Source organism: Pan paniscus, chromosome 20, assembly GCF_029289425.2.
Source record: "Pan paniscus chromosome 20, NHGRI_mPanPan1-v2.0_pri, whole genome shotgun sequence".
NCBI classification, from domain to species: Eukaryota; Metazoa; Chordata; class Mammalia; order Primates; family Hominidae; genus Pan; species Pan paniscus.
The window spans coordinates 38,313,303-38,336,744 of NC_073269.2; the positions used below are offsets into that span (position 1 = coordinate 38,313,303).

Sequence of the window (23,442 nt, forward strand, 5' to 3'; positions counted from 1 at the left end):
TACGAAGAGCTCAAGCTGGGAATCTTAGAAGATAGACTCCTTGCAATCTGCAGTTATCCATTTACTGATGTCTTAAGCAAGAAGTAGAACTCCCAGCCAGTTGGTGATGATGCCAGCAGCTCCTCCTAGTCTATCACCTCAAAAGGAGCTGTCAAAATAACAAATGACATATTTTTAAGTTGCAGGATTACCCCTTAGCTGGGCTCTCTTGGTTTGATTAGCAGTTACTTTTCCTTTTAGTGTCTTTCTTCATCTTCTCCTCCTTCTTTTCATTTTCTTTCTCTGCTCCACTCATCAATAAAGGCCACTGTTTTCAGGAAACTGCTTCCCTAGAAAGAATTGAACAGTATACTATTACAATCATATTGTCTTGTTCAGAAGCAGGTGGTATTACCTGTCAACAGGGGTTTGGGGCAGAGCAAATAGCTCCCACCCAGCTCGGTGAAGCCACTCCCTGGCTCCTGGGTAGAGAAAAATGGCCAAAGAAGAGAGCTCTTTGGAGGCCTCAAAATCTCATTTTCATTCCCCTTGCAGAGAAGAGACTGACTTTATTGACAAAGACGACTGAAAATTGCTTGAGCGTTCCAATAACCAGTCTGCGTTGAGGCAGAAAGACAGTCTGGCGGAGGCAAGCTCCCTGCTCCACCGCTAGCTCCGCCGAGCCACGCTTTCCTGCAGCACCAGTCTGTGGCATATGCAGACTAGACTGAAAGGAGCCTCCTGTCGGCCTCAAAAGCAGCCCCCCTCCACCTCCACTCCCAGCCTGCTGGTGCGTTTCCTGGATCCCAATCACAAATCAACACGAATGCAGGGAATCTCTGCCAGACACCAAACTCTTAGGCTGATTCAGGAGCTTGGGGTCAGGCCTAAGTTGGCCTGGACCAGGCACAGGTCCCATTTTCCACTGGAGTGCCCTGTGGCTTGGCTGCACATTGTGGATGGGCCACTAGATGTCACCATTATTGATTCTTGTCCTTATACCCAGGTCCTGAGTCTAAGACAGGGTCTCAGGGCTAGGAGAACTCTGGAGAGAATTCCATCGCAGCGTTGACGGCAGGGCTGCTATATTTGCTATGTCTGAGTTCCTCGGTGGGCCTTTTCTAAATAAGTTAGCATCTCAGCCCCAAAACAGCTGAGCTGCAAATTAAGCAAAGACCAGTGTTAGCCAGAGCCAACCCTGACTTTCACAATCACGTCCCCTGCCCTTTCTCCTCCTCTTCATCGTCAGGGTTGGTCATTATGTATCCTTCTGGCTTACTTGGGCCCTCAATAAGAAATAAATTAATATGTATGCCTCATAGCACCAAGGATTTTAGATGTCGATGTGCTGTTGAAGAAACATAGGTCTGTGGCTTTTAGCAGAGAATGAATGACAGATGGATAATTTATGATGGTCCTTGAGACCTGAACTACAATTATGAAGTATTTCTAGGTGTATATTCAGGATGCAAAGTGCAAGGAACCCAGAGCTAATGTTAATTTATTACTGACAGCTGTATATATAATAATATATCACGTCTTTTCATCTTACATTCCTTCTGACTTACATCAAGCAATCTTTTCATTCATTAATAAAATCAAGTCTTGCCATTATTCTTAATGATGAAGTCCCATCTTGAACCCAGAGGACTCCTATCATTAAACTCCGTGCTTCTATATACCAGTCATCTGAAGCTCAAAAAAAAGGATAAATTGAACTTCTTGTTTTACAAGCAAGGTGAAAACATCGGAAAGATAGAGCCCACTTGCTCACAGTCCCACAAGGGCTAAGTAGCAAACTCAGGGACAATTTTGGGGTTTATTTTTCTCAGCTCGCACTACCACATCCTTTTTTGCCTTTTAGCTCTCTTGCCTCCTCTCACCCTTCTACAATCTCTCCTTTTTTGAGGCAGTATATTTTTTAAAGGTCATGATAAAAATTACACCTTAAAGAAATACGGGCCACACGTCTCGTCCAATTTTCTGTTCTGTGCCAAAGACTTACATGATTAATGCCTTCAAAACAAATCTAATCTAATCTTATCACACCAAAGACAAGGTGTCCTTCATAAGTATTGTGGCTGGAAACAAGTAGGTCTTCCTCCAGTTTCAACTCGTTCAATGTCTCATTCAGTTTACAACCAGTCATCACCTTGGCAACTTACTCGAGGCACTGTCTTCAGCGTTCCCAAAATGTAAGTAGTGCTCCAGTTCAGCTTGTAAAATCATCAAACTCCGTGGTCACTTTAGGAGATACAGAGACCCATGATACTTGTAGATAAAGTGAAACCTTTAGCCTCATCGACTAATTAATGGCCTCAAAGTAAAATAATGAGGTGTGTGGAGATAGGGATTCAGTTACTGGGTCATCTCTCATCTGGAGACACAATCAGATGCCACTGAATAGGCGCTAGATAACTGAGTAAGCGAGTTTCCTATCTATAATACTAAATCTTACTAGGATTGTTTAATTAAATCATGATAAATAACACGCTGTGGCAGGTGAGAGGTGCTGAGAAGAGCTTAGGTGAGATGTCCACAAGTTCAATGGAACTACATCTGAATGCCTTTGCATTCTTCTGACTTAAAAATGTTGACTGTAACTTTCCAGAGAGTTCTTTTCTAGGAAAGAGAAATACTGAGGTGCTGCGTCCCAGGCTTTTTGAAGTTGTCTTGGTTTTCCTATCAGATTCTGCATTGTATACTTTCTCAGTCTTCAGGAATGAAGGTCCTAATTCCTTCATTATCATTCCTTTCTGCCTATAATGATTTCTTCCTAATGGCTCTGGCTGTTCCAGGTACATCAGAGTAGGGAGTGGGTATCAGTGGCTGTGTCACGCTACAGTAACAAGCAGATTTCTCAAAGAACTAACATTAGAACTACCATTCCACCCAACAATCCCACTACTGGGTGTATACCCAAAGGAAGATAAATCATTTTACCGAAAAGACACCTGCACTCGTATATTTACTGAAGCACTATTCACAATTGCAAAGACATGGAATCAACTGAAGTGCCATCAATGGTAGACTGCATAAAGAAAATGCGGTACATATACAGCAAGGAATACTATGCAGCCATAAAAAAGAACAAAATCATGTCCCTTGCAGCAACATGGATGCAGCTAGAGGCCATTATCCTAAGCAAATTAACACAGAAACAGAAAGCCCAATACTGCATGTTCTCACTTATAAGTGAGAGCTAAACATGGGGCATACATGGACATAAAGAAGGGAACAATGAACACTGTGGACCCCAAAAAGGGAGAGGCAGGGAGGGGGGCAAGGTTTGAAAAACTACCTATAGGGTACGATGTTCACTATTTGGGTGAGGGAATCAATGGAAGCCCATACCTCAGCATCATCTAATATACCATGTAACAAATCTGCACATGGACCTCCCTAATCTAAAATTGAAGGAAAAAAAAGGCCAGGTGAAGTGGCTCATGCCTGTAATCCCAGCACTTTGGGAGGCCAAGGTGGGTGGATCATCTGAGGTCGGGAGTTCGAGATCAGCCTGGCTGACATGGTGAAACCCCGTCTACTAAAAATACAAAAACAAGCCGGGCGTGGTGGCATGTGCCTGTAATCCCAGCTACTCTGGAGGCTGAGGCACGAGTATGGCTTGAACCCAGCAGGCGGAGGTTGCAGTGTGCCGGAATCGCACCATTGTACTCCATCCTGGGCGACAGGGTGAGACTCTGTCTCAAAAAAACAACAACAAAAAATCAGCTCCAAAATCATCAGAGACTTGCTCACCCTACATATCCATCACCATGGGTCAGCTGGGGACTCAGCTCATCATTGTCCCTCTAAGATGCTGGCTGACGAGATGGCCACCACCTGAAACATTGCCAGTCATCAAGCCAAAGGGAAACATACTCTGGAGGGAACTGCACTGGCAATTAAATGCTCCAGCATGAAGGGAATGCCCTCACTCCCACACACGATCCATTAGCCAACACCAGTACTGGCCACACCCCCGAGCCACAGGGTCAATGGAAACTAACCTTATGCCAGAAGAGGGACAATGGGAACTAGCTGGTGAATACCAGTAATGACCACCACAGGAACTTCAGACGAAGATACACTTTCGTTCGCTTGTTTTAAAAGTTCTTTATTATCCCTAGATTATATTTTCTCTATTGTGTTTCTGCACTCTCCCTTGACCAAATAATTCTGTCATTTCATCTGTCTACTTTCAGATTCATGGACATTACACTTAAGACATGACTAACGAAAAGCCTCTCTTCAGATAATGATAAGTTAGGATTGTTTGTGCCAATAGCCCAAGGCAAGGAATTTCTCATATTACTTGTTTGTTCTCCCTTTCAACACTTCGTATTTCTGGGTTTTCTTCACTGTTTTTTCTTTCCACCCTTCCATGCTAGTCTCCTGCTCAATCTCTTACCTTTTATCGAAAAAAAAATTACTCAACATTTTATTTTTATTTCTTCACAGCTATTTGGTCTAATTGGCAAAGGATTCTGTGGAATAGCAGAATTCTAACTTTGCAGCCGGGTGCGGTGGCTCACGCCGGTAACCCCAGCACTTTGGGAGGCCGAGGCGGGCGGATCATGACGTCAAGAGATCGAGACAATCCTGGCCAACATGGTGAAACCCCGTCTCTACTAAAAATACAAAAAAATTAGCTGGGCATGGTGGCACGCCCTGTAGTGCCAGCTACTCGGGAGGCTGAGGCAGGAGAATCACTTGAACCTGGGAGGTGGAGGCTGCAGTGAGCCGAGATTGCACCACTGCACTCCAGCCTGGGGAGAGAGTGAGACTCTGTCTCAAAAAAAATAAAAATAAAAATAAAAATAAAAATTCTAACTTTGCTGGTTTCCTAACCCCCAAATTCAGATGAATTTGAATTCTGAAATACAGTAACAGGAATTATCAGCCTGTCTGATTCTAAATTTTGTTGGATCTTCCTCCCAGGACCGTGGACAGCCCAGCCAGCTGTAAAGGCCTCTAAAAAGATCTGGAACAGATCCCCGAGAGGTATCTCACCAAATGAGTCCATTCCACTACAATGGCCAGAATATTCAGTTTTACACCCTTGCTCATGCCCACCGCTCACCCGCAGTCCAGACCCAAGCACCACGCTGCGTAGTTCCTAATACGGCAAAACTATCCAGCATTTTTGGTGAAATTGGCTGGAATGCTTCACTCAGTCCGTTTTTCACTGTTAGCAGGAGAACCACCCTAGTATCTTTCATAAAACAGATCCGAATGACAAACACCATCGTGCCCTCCGAGGGCTGAGCTTGTGTTACTGGGTCTGGTCCTACAAACCCTGAAAATCCTGACTCTCTCAAGCAAAGAGATTCCCCAGGGCCAGCTCTGGCCCTTAACAGGCACCCCTTAATGCCAAGCTGCCATCTGGCTAGGACCTCTATATTTTAGCCAAGAACACCTTGAAATGTACAGTCCTACCAAAAGAACTAATACAAATCCAGAAGTACAAGGCTAAAAAAAAAAAAAAAAAAAACCCCAATGCCCATTGTTGAAAGCCAATTGCGGGGTGAGTGGGGTGATAAGGCTAGCCCACAGCGGATTTAGGCGACGTGGGGAGATGCCAAAGGGAATACACGGTGACTTCTAAATCTAGACGTCTGGAAGGGGCCATGAGAGCCAGACAACTGGGCCCGAACCCCGCCCGGGAGCCAGGGTTTGCAAGGGGCTAAACCGGCTGGGGAGCCTCCCTCTCGCGTGTCCAGCCTCGGCGGCCCGGGACGCCGGTAGGCGGGGCCTGAGCCTCGCCCCGCCCCCGCTGCCCGCCATTCGGGTCACCTGACCCACCCGCGGCTCACGTGATCCGTCCCCAGCGCCGCCATTTTGGAGCTCCGGATGAGGAGGGGGAAACCGGGGGAAAAGAGGGAAAAGAGCCGGGAGAGAGGTGGGCAAGGACGAGGGCGAGGGCACGGCCGGGTCCTGGCTGGCCAAACGAGGCTCGCGGAAGCAGCAGCCGCCGCCTGACCGCAGGTACCGCGCCCCGGGGCCGCCCCTCCGCCCGCTGTTAGCGCCGCCGCCGGCCATGTGCATCCTCCCCTCAGGCCTCTGCCGGCGCTCGCTTCCTCCTCAGCCGGCCGACCCCCGCCCGGTGCTAGCCACAAGCCCCAAGTTCCGTGTCCCGGTTCTGTCTTCTGTGCAGCAAGGCCTGCGGAGACTCCGGGCTTGCCCTGCAGCTGGGGGTGGGGGAACCTGCTGCTCCCTGCATACTGTCACCAGCCCGGCCCGCCCGCAGGCGTTGCTTCCTTCTCCAGGCGTTGCTTCTTTCTGCAAATGTGAGATCGCTTAGGCCAGCCGGGATGGACCCAGCCACGATGTTCTCACAGCATCTTTTGATTAATTTTCTAAGCTCCCTCATTCCCGACCCATCACCTCAGTCCTTTAGCCAGTGCGTGGTGTAGAAAAAGCTACTACAGAAACGCAGCCCTGGTCTTCTGCATTTATTACCATCCTCTGGAGATAGAATGATGTCTCCAGAGATCACGGAGACCATCAGGGAAAGTTCCCACCTCTTAAGACCTGGGGGCATCGGAATGAATGGTTTGTGTAGAAGGCCGGGATGATTAATAAGGTGGCGGCCACTTTCCCAACCCCAAGGCGGTCTTTTTAAGTTTCTGCAGTGGGCTGTAATTTGCTATCAGTCTGCATCGCTCTTCTCAGGCAATTACTGGATTTATCACCTCTTTGAGTTTGCACTTTCTCCAGTACTCCGCTCTCACTCAGAGTATGGGTTGCATTATTGATTAAAAGAAAGCCTGGCCCTTCATTCCTTTACCTCACTAACTCGTTGAAAATTAACTTCAGGGGAGCCCTAAAGATGTTTTTTCTGCCCTGGCAGTGAGCTATTTTACTTAACCGTAATCGATAAGGTAGTTGCATTCTAGGTGAAACGAATAAGCATTTTTTTATCTTTTAGATTTATTCCAGCCAGTATAAGAAACAGTGGCAAAGAAATGTAGGACCAGAGTAGGAAACTGCGTTAGAAGATATATAGGTCACACCACTGTGTCATATCTTTTTATGCTGTTTTTCTGCCTATTGTGCTTGGTTGCAGAATCACTCGTTAGATTGTATTTTTAGTTTAGATTAAAATAGCAATGTGCAATTTATTGTTCCATTCTCATTAGAAAATGTTGTCAGTAAAACCAATAGTGTTGAGTCCAGTACGTAAATTCTGAGGTAAAACAAAATACACAATTATTGGGAGAAGTTTCCAGAGCTATTTTTTCCTAACTTCTGCAAAATCCTCAAGTCGGCTTGTTAGATAAATTATTTAAATTTGCATTACGTAATAGGGTTGCATGAACATTCCTCTGAATTTCTTTTTACATGGAATATTGAGAAATTTTTCACTGCCAAAAAAAAAATCATTACTTTGTTTCACCAAGAAAGAGAAATGTTTTGATACTATATACTTTCGTTCTTGGCCACAGCTGGATTTTGAAGATTGATCCAAGGGACTGTATTAATTTCAGGAATTGATTTGAAAGACACTGGCTCTGCCACTTAACAGCCATGTAACCTTGGGTAAGTCACTTAAACCACACTGAGTGTTTCCTTATTTATAAGATTGTATAACACCCACCTAGCCTGTCCTAAAGAGTTATGAGGATCAGATACCACTAACATGTTTGATAGAGCCTAGCTGTAAGGAGCTGTTACTCTTTTCAGTATTGATATTTTGTACATTTTTATTCTCATTGAGAATTAAGATGAAAATTGGTGTATTAGAGAAAGCATGGTTTTAGAGTGAGATTGGCCTGGATTCCTGTTCTTAAACCAGTTACCACTTTGTGTCTGTGAGTCTCAGGTTCCTCATCTGCAAAAATAAAAAATAAAAATACACAAAATTTGAGTATTACACAAAATCTACAGAGGCATTACTCCCTAGACTTGCACCTCATGGGCAAGGATTTCCTCAGTCATTTTTGTAGTCCCCAGCATTCTGGTTGGCACATTATAGGTGCTCAATAAATGACAGTAAATCTGAATATTGGTTAATGTTAGTTAGACCTTATGTCTTCATTGCAGCTGCCAAATTAGAATATTCTCTCAGGCTATGTGCCAACTAAGAAACTCTAGACTATGAACCTCCATATACTTGTGATATTTATACTCATTTTTTTCTTAGTGGTAATTAATAATTACCTTGGGCTCAGAAGATTTTAAATCAAATAAATTGTAGCCAATATAGTGAGGTAAATCTATAAATAATGTGTAAGCAGTTTCCAGGTAACTTTATAGACAGTTTATAATTCAGGGACCTGAAAGTTCATCTAGCTTCACCCTCTTGTTTTACATCTGAGCAATCTAAAACTCACAGAGACAGTGACTTGCCTAAGGTCACACAGCTAATTGAGGGCACTTTAGGGGAGGGACCCTTGAGCTTATGTCCCCTGCCTTCTTTTGGCTAGAGCAAAATAAATTTGTCATATTTTAGAATTACAATCATCTGGAAGAATGGGGAATTTATTGGCCATTACTTCTATAGCACAATTTTTTTTTTTCCCCATTTTGGAAAAAACAAATTCTTGTTCTGAAAGAGAAGGTTCTTTTGTATCATATTGTACTGTTCTTCATATAAACACAGAAAATTACAGCCTTTTCTCCAGGCCCACGTGAATTGTTCAACTTGATTTTACTCATGATGACCATACTACTGTAACTATAAAGAACTAATTAGATACCCAAATAACCAAATAGCAAATTATAAGGAAATAAAGACAACTGAAATAATTTGGCTCCTAACTTTTTGTGAGAAAGATATTAATTAGAAGCATTTGCCTGTGGAATACTGTTGTCAAGGAAAGATTTGAGAGAGTTGGTGGAAAGGGTTATAGAACTTTTCTGGTTTGGGATACAACTTTTGCTTATTACTTATTTATTGGTAACAATTTAATATATTTAATGTTGTTATGTCTAAACATTCCAAACAAGAAATCTCCTGTTTTGCTAATGCCTGTCGTCTTCTTTCCTCCTGGTGAACTTTCCTATTTAGCCATATCGATCTTTTCACTCACCCCCAGATAGCATGCTTATTCTTACTTCTAAAAATATAGTCATGTCATGGCTGCTTTTCTGGTCACTGCTACCCTTGTGTCAACTTGTATCAGCAGTATTCCAAGGAAGCAAATGGCACGTTGAAATGAGGATAATTCAAGGAAGGTATATTTACAAAGATATTAGTAATAAAGGTGTTGGACTTCAATAAGCAAACCACAGCATAATGCAGTTATCTGGAGCTAGCAGCATTAGGAGAGGGAGAGGTATCAGAATCAGAAGAAGGGTCTTGGAGAGCAGCCTACCTGGAAAGAAATAGCCTTCTATTGAGGAACACAGCCAATCCAAGGTGACCTAGAGGTAGAGAACCAGGACGATGAATATTCTGATCTCACTCTGCTACCTCCCTGTGATCTGTCATGGTTCTTCATTGGCTGACCTCAACCAGAAGGCAGAGGACAGGGGAGCCTAGTGATGTAATCCCTCTGACAGCAGAATGGAAAGGAGGATACAGTGAGCCTAGAGGGCAAATGGATGATGTCTGGCATGCTGCCCATCCTTTGGGAGCCAGTGGACATCTTACCTCTCCATGAAGCTTTTGCTTACCTTGCTAGCCCAAAAGAGCTCTTCAGTCTCTTTCAGGATTTAGTCATTGACTGTTGCCTTTTATTTTACCTTGTGTACCATTGCATTGTTTAAATGCTGTTACTTTTTAACTTCCAAATGTTTGCCTTATCCACTCAACTCAGTTTTAAACTACAAGTATTAAGAATTTAAAATTTTTCCTGATACTTTGCCTTGCGCCTTGCACATAACAATTTGTTTGTTACACACACACACATATTTGTATTTCTGCATTAGTGGTCTAAATAAAATTTCTGTGATTCTAAGGAATCAAGAAATTTGAAGGATTGGCCTTAAGGTAACTTCCCCTCTGTGTATACTTTATTATGATCTGTTTAGCCTTTTTATTATGAAAAATGTTAAACATTTACATAAGTAGAAAGAACAGTGAATTCCTAGGTACTCATCATGCAACTTCAATTACAGAATTAGTCATTCTTTCTTTATTCTCATCCTATCCACCCCACCACTGCAGTATCACCGAGGTAATTGTTTTAAAGCTGTGTTTACACTGATCTCTTGGAGGCCAAGGAGAGTATGCAGATTGTCATAGTTTATGTTGTCATCACTATTGAGCCACTGACATTGTATGTATACTCCTTATTTCATCTCTTTTGTTCAGATTTGCTTCACTTGACACACAATCTCATATATATGTATTTCTGCATTAGTGGTCTAAGTAACATTTTTGTGAAAATTGAAAGAGTTGGCCTTACAGTAACTTCCCCTCTGTGTATACTTTATTATCAGCTGTTTATCTAACCTTTTTTTTTTTTTTAACAGAGACTTGTTTTTATGAGATTAACCTGTGCATTGATTTTGCATGGGGACCCAAACTGGTTTTTCAGGTGTTTCCTGACATATTTTATGTTGTCATATCTGTTTTATAGCTGCCATTACTGTACTTATCCCCAAATGTATGCAGCCTTTAAAATGAGATACTTACATAAATGTTCAGGGAAAATTGGAGCATCTGCTGCAAATTTCCATTAGCTCTTAATGCCTGAGCAGACACAGCTTTAAAAATCTGAATGTTTTGTCAGATTCTTTTGTATTAGTCTTTTTCTTGAGTTAAGATGAACTCCTCCTTCTCTTCATTTCACTTTCTTTTTAAGGTACACACTGAAATATCCACGGGGAGCAATTTGCACTGGTCTGTGTCGCTTCTCTTATTGAGTAGAAGAAAGATAACATGAGTCACCTTTGTAACCCTACGGGTGTGTAAAGTCTCTTGAGCAAACATTCACTTGTTAACCTCCAGATGATCAGTCAGCCTACATGGGTGTTACATTTCATGGGGAAGGAGACCTTAGATCTACAGCAGAGAGCCGTATCGTGTTCAGGAGGATTCCTATTATTAAACTTATTATTTAATCAGTTTGCATTTAACCATTGAACTGACAGACATAAGGCCTTAAGTTAATCACCTTAAAGGGAAATCAGTAGTCACATGAAGAGCCACAGCTCCTCTTGGCCTAAAAATGTGGAATTCTAAGACAATAAAGCGACTTAGGAAGTCACAAAAGGGTTTTTCTAAGGAAACAAATTGTTCCCCCATTGGTCTCCTCTTTAATGACTTACAGCTGAGCGTAGAGATCTAAAAAGACTTTTGTTCCTTCTACCTGAGAAAGATGAAACAGAACTAGTCTTTTGAGAGATTGTTTAAGGGAGAGTGGCTGAAGGACCACGGGCCTTAGGGAGCCAGGGTAGCTGTCATTGTTGGAATGGCCATGGAATGCATGTGAGGGCAGTTAGAGACAGCTAGTAGCCAAGAGAAAAAAAGCTGATGCCATAGGGCAGAGTATTATTAGGAAGAAGGGAAGAAATAGTACTGAAGAAGCCAAGAGTAAAGTGTTTGCATTTTTGCCTGATGTGGACCTAGATCTAGAAAGCTGGCTTGCCAGAAGGAGTAGAAAATCAGGAAGAAAAGCCATAGCTGCTGCCCAGAGTTGTGGGCGACCTGGCACTGAAGCTGGTCAGCAGTGTGTGTGTGTGTGTGTGTGTGTGTGTGTGGCGCGGGGGGGCGGGGCCTGGTGTGTGTGTGTGTGTGTGTGTGTGTGTGTGGCGCGGGGGGGGGGGGGGGGAGGGCGGGGCCTGGCAGGACATTAGGTATCATCTTGGCAGGGGCTGAAGGGCCCTTATATGTTGATTCAACCATGCGGGGAAGAACAGCCATGATTCACCACCTAAAATAAGAATTCAGAGCCTGGGACTGAAGTTTAAGAATAGTGTGGTCTTTGGTCTATAGCTAGTGCCACTAAAAATTTTGTTGGCATTTATTGAATGTTGTGAGTAAGATTCCAGAATGCACCTAAAATGTGGAAAAACAAAACTTGTTGCTGGAAAAAAGCCTAAACTTAAAAATGTGATCCAAGTCAACAAATTAATCTCACTTTAAGCCAAAGGAAATGTTTGAAATGAAAGTACTGCCAGGAAATAGAAAGAGTATTCTAGACTTAGGCGGAAAGATTTATGGGTATTTTATGTTTAGTGACTTCCTCAGCCATAATGCATTATTAGAACGAACAAATAACCTCTTCTAAGGACTCTGTTCATATCTGGAACTGAAACACAACTGGGATATCAATTTTTTCCTTCTCTGATGTCCCTTACCCTTTCAGGAAAAAAAAAACCATGTATGTGGATATGAGTAATAGTTGACCACTAATATGACCTCTAAAAAAAAACCACAGCATAGTTTGTGGTTTATCTTCAGGAAGATAAAGGAAGTAAAAGTAGGAACTAGATCATTGCTTTTATTTAATTTCATTTATATAGTACTTTCCCAAATTCAATATGCCCTGTACAAACTACATGACTATAGTTTCACAATTTCAAAGATTTGGGGAGAAAAAAAACAAATTTGTGATTTTAGTAATAAAACTGCAGCTATATTTGGTATAAGAAATACACTCAAGAATTGTATCAGTCATTGGCTTTACAGAGTGATGTTTCACAGTAACTGGAGGGGTTTCACATGCCTTGAGAATGGCTGTGCTCCTTTAATCAAGGAATAGGAGTCTTTTTTTTTTTTTTCTTTCTTGGCATTGTGCAAAAGAGAGGGAGTACTTTTGGTCCTGCTGGATGCTGAAGGCAAAGAAAGTGAAGAAAAATGGAGAAAAAGATCATCATTTCCGAAGAAATAAGTGATAGAGGGGAGTATCTTCATCATTAGTCTTGATAGAAGATTGCATTCTAAAGAGAAATTCTAACCAATTTAAATCTATACTGGGGATCGCCAGGTGTGTGGACATGGAGCTTCCAGCTTAGAAAATACTTAGATGAGATTACAGACACTAACATTCTCTTATATTTTCTAAATTACATGCCTGTAATTATCCTGTAACCTGGTATTTTTCTGTTTTACATTATCCTTTTTAGATATGGAAGAAAGTAGCAGTGTTGCCATGTTGGTGCCAGATATTGGGGAACAGGAAGCTATACTGACTGCTGAAAGTATCATCAGTCCTTCATTGGAAATTGATGAACAAAGAAAAACTAAACCAGATCCATTAATCCATGTTATCCAGAAGTTAAGCAAGATAGTGGAAAATGAAAAGTCACAAAAATGTCTTTTAATTGGGAAGAAACGCCCACGTTCAAGTGCCGCAACACACTCTCTTGAAACCCAAGAACTTTGTGAGATTCCAGCTAAAGTAACCCAGTCACCTGCTGCTGATACTAGAAGGGCTGAGATGTCACAAACAAATTTTACCCCTGACACTCTTGCCCAGAATGAAGGGAAGGCTATGTCTTATCAGTGTAGCCTTTGTAAGTTTCTATCATCATCCTTTTCCGTGTTAAAAGATCATATTAAGCAACATGGTCAGCAAAATGAAGTGATACTGATGTGCTCAGAGTGCCATATTACATCTAGAAGCCAGGAGGAACTTGAAGCTCACGTGGTGAATGACCATGACAATGATGCCAATATCCACACCCAATCCAAAGCCCAACAGTGCGTAAGCCCCTCCAGCTCTTTGTGTCGGAAAACCACAGAAAGAAATGAAACCATTCCAGATATCCCAGTAAGTGTGGACAATCTACAGACTCATACTGTCCAAACTGCATCTGTGGCAGAAATGGGTAGGAGGAAATGGTATGCATACGAACAGTACGGCATGTATCGATGCTTGTTTTGTAGTTATACTTGTGGCCAGCAGAGAATGTTGAAAACACACGCTTGGAAACATGCTGGGGAGGTTGATTGCTCCTATCCAATCTTTGAAAATGAAAATGAACCCCTAGGCCTGCTGGATTCTTCAGCAGCTGCTGCGCCTGGTGGGGTCGATGCAGTGGTCATTGCTATTGGAGACAGTGAACTGAGTATCCACAATGGGCCATCAGTGCAAGTGCAGATTTGCAGCTCAGAACAGTTATCATCTTCATCTCCTTTAGAACAGAGTGCAGAAAGAGGAGTACACCTAAGTCAGTCAGTTACCCTGGACCCCAATGAGGAAGAAATGCTAGAAGTGATTTCTGATGCAGAGGAGAATCTGATTCCTGATAGCCTGCTTACATCAGCACAGAAAATCATCAGCAGCAGCCCCAATAAAAAAGGGCATGTTAACGTGATAGTGGAGCGATTGCCAAGTGCTGAAGAAACCCTTTCACAGAAGCGCTTCCTCATGAACACTGAAATGGAAGAAGGGAAGGACCTGAGCCCGACAGAAGCTCAGATTGGGCGCGAAGGAATGGATGATGTTTATCGTGCTGATAAATGTACTGTTGATATTGGGGGATTGATCATAGGCTGGAGCAGTTCAGAGAAAAAAGACGAGTTAATGAATAAAGGCCTGGCTACTGATGAGAATGCCCCACCAGGCCGGAGAAGGACAAATTCTGAGTCTCTTCGATTACACTCATTAGCTGCAGAAGCCCTTGTCACAATGCCTATAAGAGCTGCAGAGTTGACAAGAGCCAACCTGGGGCACTATGGAGATATAAACCTTTTAGATCCAGATACTAGTCAAAGGCAAGTAGATAGTACATTGGCAGCATACTCAAAAATGATGTCGCCACTTAAAAACTCTTCAGATGGATTAACTAGTCTTAACCAAAGCAACTCCACCTTGGTAGCACTCCCAGAGGGTAGGCAGGAATTGTCAGATGGGCAGGTTAAGACAGGCATCAGCATGTCCTTACTCACCGTCATTGAAAAATTGAGAGAAAGGACAGACCAAAACGCTTCAGACGATGACATTTTGAAAGAGTTGCAGGACAACGCCCAGTGCCAACCCAACAGCGATACAAGTTTGTCCGGAAACAATGTGGTGGAATACATCCCGAATGCTGAACGACCCTACCGTTGCCGCCTGTGTCACTACACAAGTGGCAACAAGGGCTACATCAAGCAGCACTTACGAGTCCATCGACAGAGACAGCCTTATCAGTGTCCTATCTGCGAGCACATAGCGGACAACAGCAAAGATTTGGAGAGTCACATGATCCACCACTGTAAGACAAGAATATACCAGTGCAAGCAGTGTGAAGAATCCTTCCATTATAAGGTAAGCATTGGTTCAGGAAGTCTTTCAGAGGACCTTCGCATCTTAGAGTGAGAAGGGAACTTTGTAGATCTAGTCCAATCACCTCATTTTATAGATAAGGAAACTGGGTCCCAGAAAAGTTTGATAAGTTGCCCAAGGGGATCCCAACTTACCAGTATTAAAGTTGGGACTGTTCAGAATTTCTGCTGTAGAATCCTTTTCCCTGCCTGCTGCCTCCTTAACAGCCTCTGTGTTTTAATGTGTATAGTTTAAAGTGTTGATTTTCTGTTGCAAGAGAATTATAGAGAGTGTATAGTGGATTGACATACGTTTGACTTAACGTATTGACATACGTTTGACTTAAACAAATTTAACCGTACATCATCACAACAAAAAAATACATATTTTTCATCTTATATGGCACCAGAATGCCAGGCATTCAGTTCAGCTTCTACATAACCAACAGTGATGTGTATCATTGCAGAAGGAAAAATGGGCTATGGTGGACCTATTAAAAGGTACTGTCATGGAAATAGAGCTATGTGTGTCATGTTTTATGGGCAGGGTAAAGAACTTTCAAGAGTTATTTGACTGTCTGATTTTATCTTAAGTGCTGACCTTATCAAAACCAATATCCTGTATGAAGTGCTATTCTTTTATAAAGGAAACTTGTTGAATCATTGGTTTAGAACTTTCCTTCAGTGGGCCAGGTGACTCCTTGAAAATGTATTACAAATGTTATCCTAAGGGCTAACTAGGAGGTAGACTTTTTCCCTCAGATTACCGAGAGCTGGGGTCTAGCTGTGGTAAAAAGGTCACAGGAGGGAGGCCGAGGCGGGCAGATCATGAGGTCAGGAGATTGAGACCATCCTGGCTAACACTGTGAAACCCTGTCTGCTAAAAATACAAAAACTTAGCTGGGTATGGTGGCGGGCACCTGTAGTCCCAGCTACTTGGGAGGCTAAGGAAGGAGAATGGCCTGAACCTGGGAGGCGGAGCTTGCAGTGAGCCAAGATCATGCCGCTGCACTCCAGCCTGGGCAACAGAGCGAGACTCCATCTCCAAAAAAAAAAAAAAAGGTAACAGGAATAAGAAAGCCCTTGAGTCTGAGGTTCACTGCTTCTCAGATTACACTCATGAAATTCCAAGTAGGACGTCCACATAGGCTGCGAAGACAAGTTCCTGAAGTCTCCAGGAGTTTCTTTTGCTACTGAGCTCTTGATTCATGGGAATGGAAGTAGAGGAGACAGGATGTCCTTGGAGGAGCACTTCCAGTTAGATCTCTTACACATTTAGATATTTCAGTGAAAAATTAGGAGTCTGGCGATTACCGATTGGATTTTTTTTTTTTGTGAAGTTGCATTATTCTGAACACTCTGCTCGTTCCTCCTCTGGGCCTACCAGTGTTTCAGTAAATACGGACACGCCCTGTGTAATCACCTAAGAAAATGGTGACTTCCTTTCAGAGAATATGAAGAGGAACTGTCCATTGAATGTGATTATGATTTGCTAATGTACTTCTTTCTATAAATTGTCAAATGTGTCAAATGATCCTTTAGCAGACTTGATTTTAAAATATGGTAATTCGTTGTACTAGGCCATGAAAGCAATGAACCTGTTCTTCTACAGCCTCCTAAGAGTTGGACGTGTATATTTATTGAAAATTACATATTTCTTTCCACTTTTTAGAGTCAATTGAGGAACCATGAGAGAGAACAGCACAGTCTTCCAGATACCTTGTCAATAGCAACTTCTAATGAGCCAAGAATTTCCAGTGATACAGCTGATGGAAAATGTGTCCAGGAAGGTATCTATGTATTTTGTTATGCAGGCTGCAGTGACTCGCACATGACATAAAAGTGCCCTTAGTTGTCATGGTTGGTTATTTTCAGGGCAAAAGCCTATATTCTCCTCCATTTTTGTACCATGGATATGAGTGAATCTGATCTCTGTTTCTGAGGAAATGCCAAGTACTGAATGAAGCAGATGATTACTAGGTCCTAGGTGAGAAGCCCTAGATAGTAAGGATTCATCTTCAGTTGAAACTTAAGAGCCCCTTAGAAGGTGATGTACCAGCAAGCCAGAAAAGCAAGCCAGAAAAGCTACAACATGGAAAACAGGCCTCCCCTCCCTCTCTCGGCACCAGTTGACCTACTGAGAACAGAGCTTTTGCAGACGGTAGGCCCCCACCCCAAACTTTAACTGGGGCTCCCCGCTGTGATGTTATTCTTACCCAAGTATGACTGCCAGATTTCATCTGCATTATTAAAAAAAAAAAGCACACACACAGACACACAAGATCTTTTTATGTACTAGTTAAGTAGCAGTCAACCGAGTTTCTGGTAATAAGAATATTAGAATCAAAAGATTTAATTAGAGCTCCATGAAAAGGCGGATGCCACATCCGGAGAATTAAGGATAAAGTGTACTAAGCTGTGCCGCTTTGGTTCAGCTCACTTAAATTGATATACTTTAAATGTCTCCAATGTGGCACATAATGTTTATGGGAGATAAAACATATTGGGGTGACTTTCCTTTTTAGATTTGCTAAGAATTAAAGTTAGAAACGACTACAGAGTGAAATGTTTTACCATAATGTTTCATTAAATTATACCCCAGAAAGCATAACTGATTCTAGAATGCTTCTGAAAGAACTGATTTAGACACCACTGTAGCACCAAAATTCTCATGTCAAACAGATGTCATCCCTGTAAAACTCTCTGAAACAAAAGGAGTTTATGATATAGCATCTGTTTTTGCAGTAGATGGCTGAGCTAAAACAGTTTTGTTTCCTTTTTACAAAATAGCTCTAAATGCCTCCTTTTATTTTAATTCATTATGTTTCCATATCCCCTTTAAAGGAGACATTAAAACGTCTGATATGATTGGACCATAAATCCCTAATGAAGGGATGAAGTAAATACTACTCAGTAGCACCACCTGCAGTTAATATCAGTGTTGGAAGATGTCTTTTTTAGCACCGTCCTAAAAAGCAAACATTTCAAACTGTCCAAATGAGTTAACATTAAAATTCACAATTTTAATAAAAAGATTAAAGTGTCAGCTCAAAATTAAAATAACCACTTCAGACTTTACAGTGTTAATGTATGTTTACTAGATTTTATGTTGCAGCATCTTTTCTTTGTGGCTCATGCTTTTTTTTTAGGGTTACATGCATGGATTTTTAAATTGCCTGCCATGCCTCTTTTCCTCCACCTGGCTCCATTTGCTTTTTTCTCTCAGTACTGTAGCAGTTCAAATGGCTGCATACTTATACCTGGATGGGTACTTTTTTAACTCAATATTAGATATTTTGAAATCTGGTTGTCAGGCCAAAGAAAAAATTTTTAGCTCACAAATAAGGTAATAATAATTCATGCTTTGTTAAAACTTCTTTACCTATTTAGTAAACTTGTTAATCAAGAAGAGAGATTTGTGCCTCTGTGATCCTCAGTCTCTGCCATTCAGATAGCACAGATACCTTAGGGCATGTTTCAGCTTAACATTTGCTTGGCCAAAAGGCATGGCCTGCCTGTCTTGAGCTAGATACTGTGCTAGGTGCTGGGAGTACAGTGAAAGGCATCACCGCCCTTCAGGAATCCAACTCAGTGAAGAAGACAGAACGAGGCTGATGGGTATGTCAGCAGATACCGCAGGAGCTCAAATAGAGCCGCAAGCAAAGCCCTTTCGTATGGTGTTACTCCATGAAACCTAATTAAATTGTTTTTTATTGGAAACCTATGATTTGCCAAGCGCTGGGGATTCAGTCTAAACAAAACAAGCAGATCCTTATCCTCTGGGAATAGACAGCTTAGTGACAGGGCAGAGATTTTACCCAGACATGCAGGTAAAGTACAGACTTTGCTAAAGGAAAAATATAGGACTTATTAAACTATGCTGTGAGGTTCTAGCATTTCCAATTTGTAGATGAGAAAACTGAGACTTCAAGAGTCAAAATAATTTACCCATGATCATACTGGTAGAAAGTGGCAGAGCAAGGACTAAGCCCAAGTTTTTGAACTTTAAATCCAATATTCTTTCCATTGGAAACAGTTGCTTGAAGTAGCACAGGCTCTCATTCTGTGCTATATTAAGTTTTTCCATCTGTCAGTTTTATTAGTTGTCATTGATCTGTAATATTTCTCACACAAAACCATTATCCAATATTTCACACTTCATTTTTTAGGGTTTTTTTAAAACTGTATTTGGAACAGTGCCATTTATAATTAAGTCCAAGTTTTTAACCTACCAATTAAGAGCAATACTTAGATTATAATTATGATTAGTGTGTATATTAACGTTATAGATTTATACCAGGAAATTAGGACATTTTGTTCTGCCTGGCAGTAGTTATTAGCAAAAGAAAATTTCAATTTTAGAAACCGTAAATTTAACTTAAGGATTTTCTCTGTTGAAATTTCAGTGTGGGTTTTCCTTTGTATAATACCACGGATTTTACTTTTATGCAGTGTATACAGCTGTTCTACCTAAGCTTTCTTCCTGCCAAGAGACACACAGTTCTTCCTGCTCTGCCTTTTTCATGAGCTTCCATGCTTGCTTTGTTTCTGAATATAAAGCAGAGTGTGAATAGCCTGTGGACTGTATGCTGACAGACAAGTACATGAAGCGTTGAATATCTTCAAGAAATCGTTTTATATGATCAAGTCACTCAACTCGTGTTGACATAAGCTTACCCCAACTTGAATTACTCAGCCCTGTTGTTGCAGAGTGAGTTTAGTAACATGGCTTCTTTTCGTTGGATCCATGTCTCCTGCGTTTCGGAGAGCTGCATATTCATGTCAGTCATAACCTTTGTCCCTGTAACCTGTCAGTTAACTAGAAAGAATTATACATTGCATAGCACTTAAAAATTTGCGGCTGCTTTTCCTTTCTTGTTGCGTTGGTAGCTGACGTTTAGTGGTAAACAAAGAAAATGCACTGGGTGAAAAGGCCTTAGGCTTTTTTTTTGTAGGGGGAGAGTGGGGGAGAGATCTCTTGCTCTGTTGCCCAGGCTGGTCTCCAGCTCCTGGCCTCAGGCAGTCCTCCCACCTCAGCCTCCCAGAGTGCTAGGATTATGGGCATGAGCCACCACACCTAGCCAGGCTTTTTATATTGAGTTGGTTATATATGCTTCATAGCCACACTTTATAATATTGGAGTATAGTATTAAATTACAGCTTGTTGGCAAGTCAGTGTTTCTGTAAGACAGTATATCCAATATTGGTTAGAGTAACACCTATTTGGTGATACAGATCAACAGGGTGTCTCTGATTAATTTAGCTCCTACATAGCCAGAAGCAAGTTCATTATGATTTAGAATATTGTACATGGTTATGCAGAAATCATCCCAACCTATCTGTGTTTATAGGTCAGATGATGTTCAGTTTATATCTGCTGATAGTGTATATGCAGGAAAACCTATAAAACCACTTCAGACTTGTTAAAACAGTGAGAAAGCCGTGATTGAAATATTAATACAACTGTGTGGTATAAATTTTCATTTACAATGGAATGTAAATGCTGTCATTTGAATCTTGTCAAAGCCTGCTACTAAAACTCTGAAATACCTTGTCTAGGGAATAAGTCTTCAGTCCAGAAACAGTATAGATGTGATGTGTGTGATTATACAAGTACAACATATGTTGGTGTCAGAAACCACAGGCGAATCCATAACTCTGATAAGCCGTACAGGTAAGTGTTATGATTCTAGAATTTTAATGTTTGTATTAAAATATTTTATAGTAAAGAAATAAAATGAAATAAAAATGTATAGCACTTACTGAAACACAGGTTAAGAAGTAAGAAATTTTCACTAATTGGTTTTATATTTTGTTGTTTTATATATTTACTTATTTATTTTTTGAGTCAGTGTCTTGCTGTATTGCCCAGGCTGGAGTGCAGTGGTATGATCACAGCTCACTGCAGCCTCGAACTCCTGGCCTCAAGGGATCCTCCCACATCAGCCTCCCAAAGTGCTGGGATTGCAGGCGTGAGCCACTGCACCTGGCTGGTTTTATAAGTCTTGTTTGATTTGTTAAGATGTGAACTTTAAGCTTGAATCTTAGGACAGTAGGCATTTTGTCTAGTTGATATATAGGAAATTGTCTTTATCTGTCAATTTTATGTTTTCATTTCATATGGGTATAAATTTCATAGCAATTTTCAATGCCTTAGAGTTCATTTCAGTAATTTGGCAGTAAGGTACTCAGTATTCAGCAAAAGATCCTTAAAACTTAAAGGCAATAAAATTTTCTATGAAAGAGTCCATTTTTCAAAATTAAGCTAGTATGTGTAGAATAAGTCATTTAATTTCGTTACTTGATTTTTCCCAAAAGCAAATTCAGATATATATTTCAGAAAATATAGGCATTCTCAGTGATAGTGCTAGGCAATGGGCATGAACTTTCACCCCCTTGTCAAAACTTAGCAGGTTTAACTCTCTCCCCAGATTCTGTAGATATGATACAAGTGAGTGTGGGCAAGTTATTGTATTAATCTCAATGAAAACCTGACAGATTGTGCCATAAAAGGTCATTGTTTAATCCCAAAGTGTGGTGATCTGTGTATGGTTTCGAATATTTAATATGTGCTTAATTTGCAAACCAGCAGACTTACTTATAATCACTCTTCAGACAGTACATCTGTTTGCAGAGTCTTAAAACTCTGTGGAAGGTGTTTGACCTTGCCTCAGTCCTCCTCAGTGTCTTCCTTCCTTCCTTCCTTCCTTCTTTCCTTCTTTCCTTCCTTCCTTCCTTTCCTTCCTTTCCTTCCTTTCCTTCCTTCCTTTCCTTTCTTCCTTTCCTTCCTTTCCTTTCCTTCCCTCCCTCCCTCTCTCCCTCCCTCCTTCCTTCCTTCCTTTCCTTCCTTCCTTTCCTTTCTTCCTTTCCTTTCTTCCTACCTTTCCTTCCTTTCCTTTCCCTCCCTCCCTCCTTCCTTCCTTCCTTCCTTCCTTTTTTTCTTTGACAGAGTCTCGCTCTGTCATCACCCAGGCTGGAGTGCAGTGGAGTGATCTCACCTCACGGCAACCTCCGCCTCCCGGGTTCAAGTGATTCTCATGCCTCAGCCTCCCGAGTAGCTGGGACCACAGGCATGTGCCATGATTAGCTAATTAGAGACGGGGTTTCGCCAGGTCTTGAACTCCTGGCCTCAAGTGTCCGCCCACCTTGGCCTCCCAAAGTGCTGGGATTACATGGTTACACCATGTCCAATCAGTCTATTTAATAGGTGGGACTGAGTATATTTACATTCGTGATTTATACTGGGAAATGTTTAGGAGAATGTGATGGAAACAGGGAACACTAGTTTACCTGATAGGAGGAGAAAGCTTTGCCTTTATATTTTTGGTATCCTTGAATTTAGACATACCGTGCCAGATTCATGTGATTTAAGTAAGAAGAAAATAACATTTCTCCGGGTCCAGAATTAGATTGTTCTTTCATTCATGGAGAAATATTTATTGAGCAAATATTATGCTTCAGGGGCCATGCTAGATTCTTGGACTACAGTCATAACAAAACAGACGTCATCTTTGCTGTCATGGAACTTGTAGACAAACAATAAGCAAGTAAACCCTCAAATACTTAGGAAAAAGGTTAGCGATTCTAGTTCTGTTGAAGGTTTTACATCTGCTTCATTAGATCGGTCTTGCAGCTTAAAGATTCATTTTGATAGCTGTCAGTGTCTCAGGGATGTTTTCTTGTGTTCTTAAAATATTCACAGATTCATAGGATTCATTGCAGTTGTCCTAGGGTCTTCCTAGCAACGGGCAACATCCCGTGAGCATCCTCTTTGTTTAACATCAGAGAACTCTCAGTCTGTTATTTTCCAAATTTATTCACACTCCGCTTTGTCACTGGGTTTGGTGTGGTTATGCCTTAGAAACAATTTTGTCATATCTCCCTCTTTGTACTTATTATCAGTTTTTCCTCATAAGTCTTATTTTCTAATGTCATGGCTCTCCTTTTAACCTTCTTTAAATCCTCACCATCCTTTGCCTTCATGGGATTTCTGGTCGCAGAGCATTACAGATTAACATGTTCTATTCCAGGATGTTTCTAGGACTTTCTCCTCGTTGTCCTATACTGTGTGCCTTAAGCGGAGCTGGTAGCGTAGCCTTTATAATGTCTGACTTAATTCAAGGATCACAGGAGTTTCTCTGGCTCATTTCATGTCTGCTTCATTCAGTTTCGTTGCCTGGTGCACTTATGGTCAGAGTTTGGGCTTGGTTTCTCAGAGTTCATGCCATACCCTATGCATTTCTGATTCCCTACATTTTGTTAAGAAACATGCTCACAGGCAGCAGTAATGAGTTCTTAAAGAGCTACAAGGCCTTGTT

General features: G+C 41.5%; 1 protein-coding gene across 2 annotated transcripts in view; it reads left to right on the top strand.

Moving 5' to 3' along the window:
- The first annotated feature begins 4,431 nt into the window (after positions 1 to 4,431).
- Positions 4,432 to 23,442, top strand: part of ZNF507 (zinc finger protein 507) — a 40,683-nt gene continuing 21,672 nt past the window's right edge. The window contains exons 1-5 of one of the 2 annotated variants that reach the window (XM_034944212.3): positions 5,916 to 5,967; positions 7,428 to 7,521; positions 13,000 to 15,128; positions 16,797 to 16,914; positions 20,684 to 20,798. In XM_034944212.3, the coding sequence (XP_034800103.1) occupies positions 13,002 to 15,128; positions 16,797 to 16,914; positions 20,684 to 20,798 (2,360 nt within the window). In that variant the 5' untranslated portion in view covers positions 5,916 to 5,967; positions 7,428 to 7,521; positions 13,000 to 13,001. Of the gene's footprint in view, positions 5,968 to 7,427; positions 7,522 to 12,999; positions 15,129 to 16,796; positions 16,915 to 20,683; positions 20,799 to 23,442 lie in introns of both variants that reach the window. The other variant, XM_034944213.3, reaches the window with a different exon arrangement.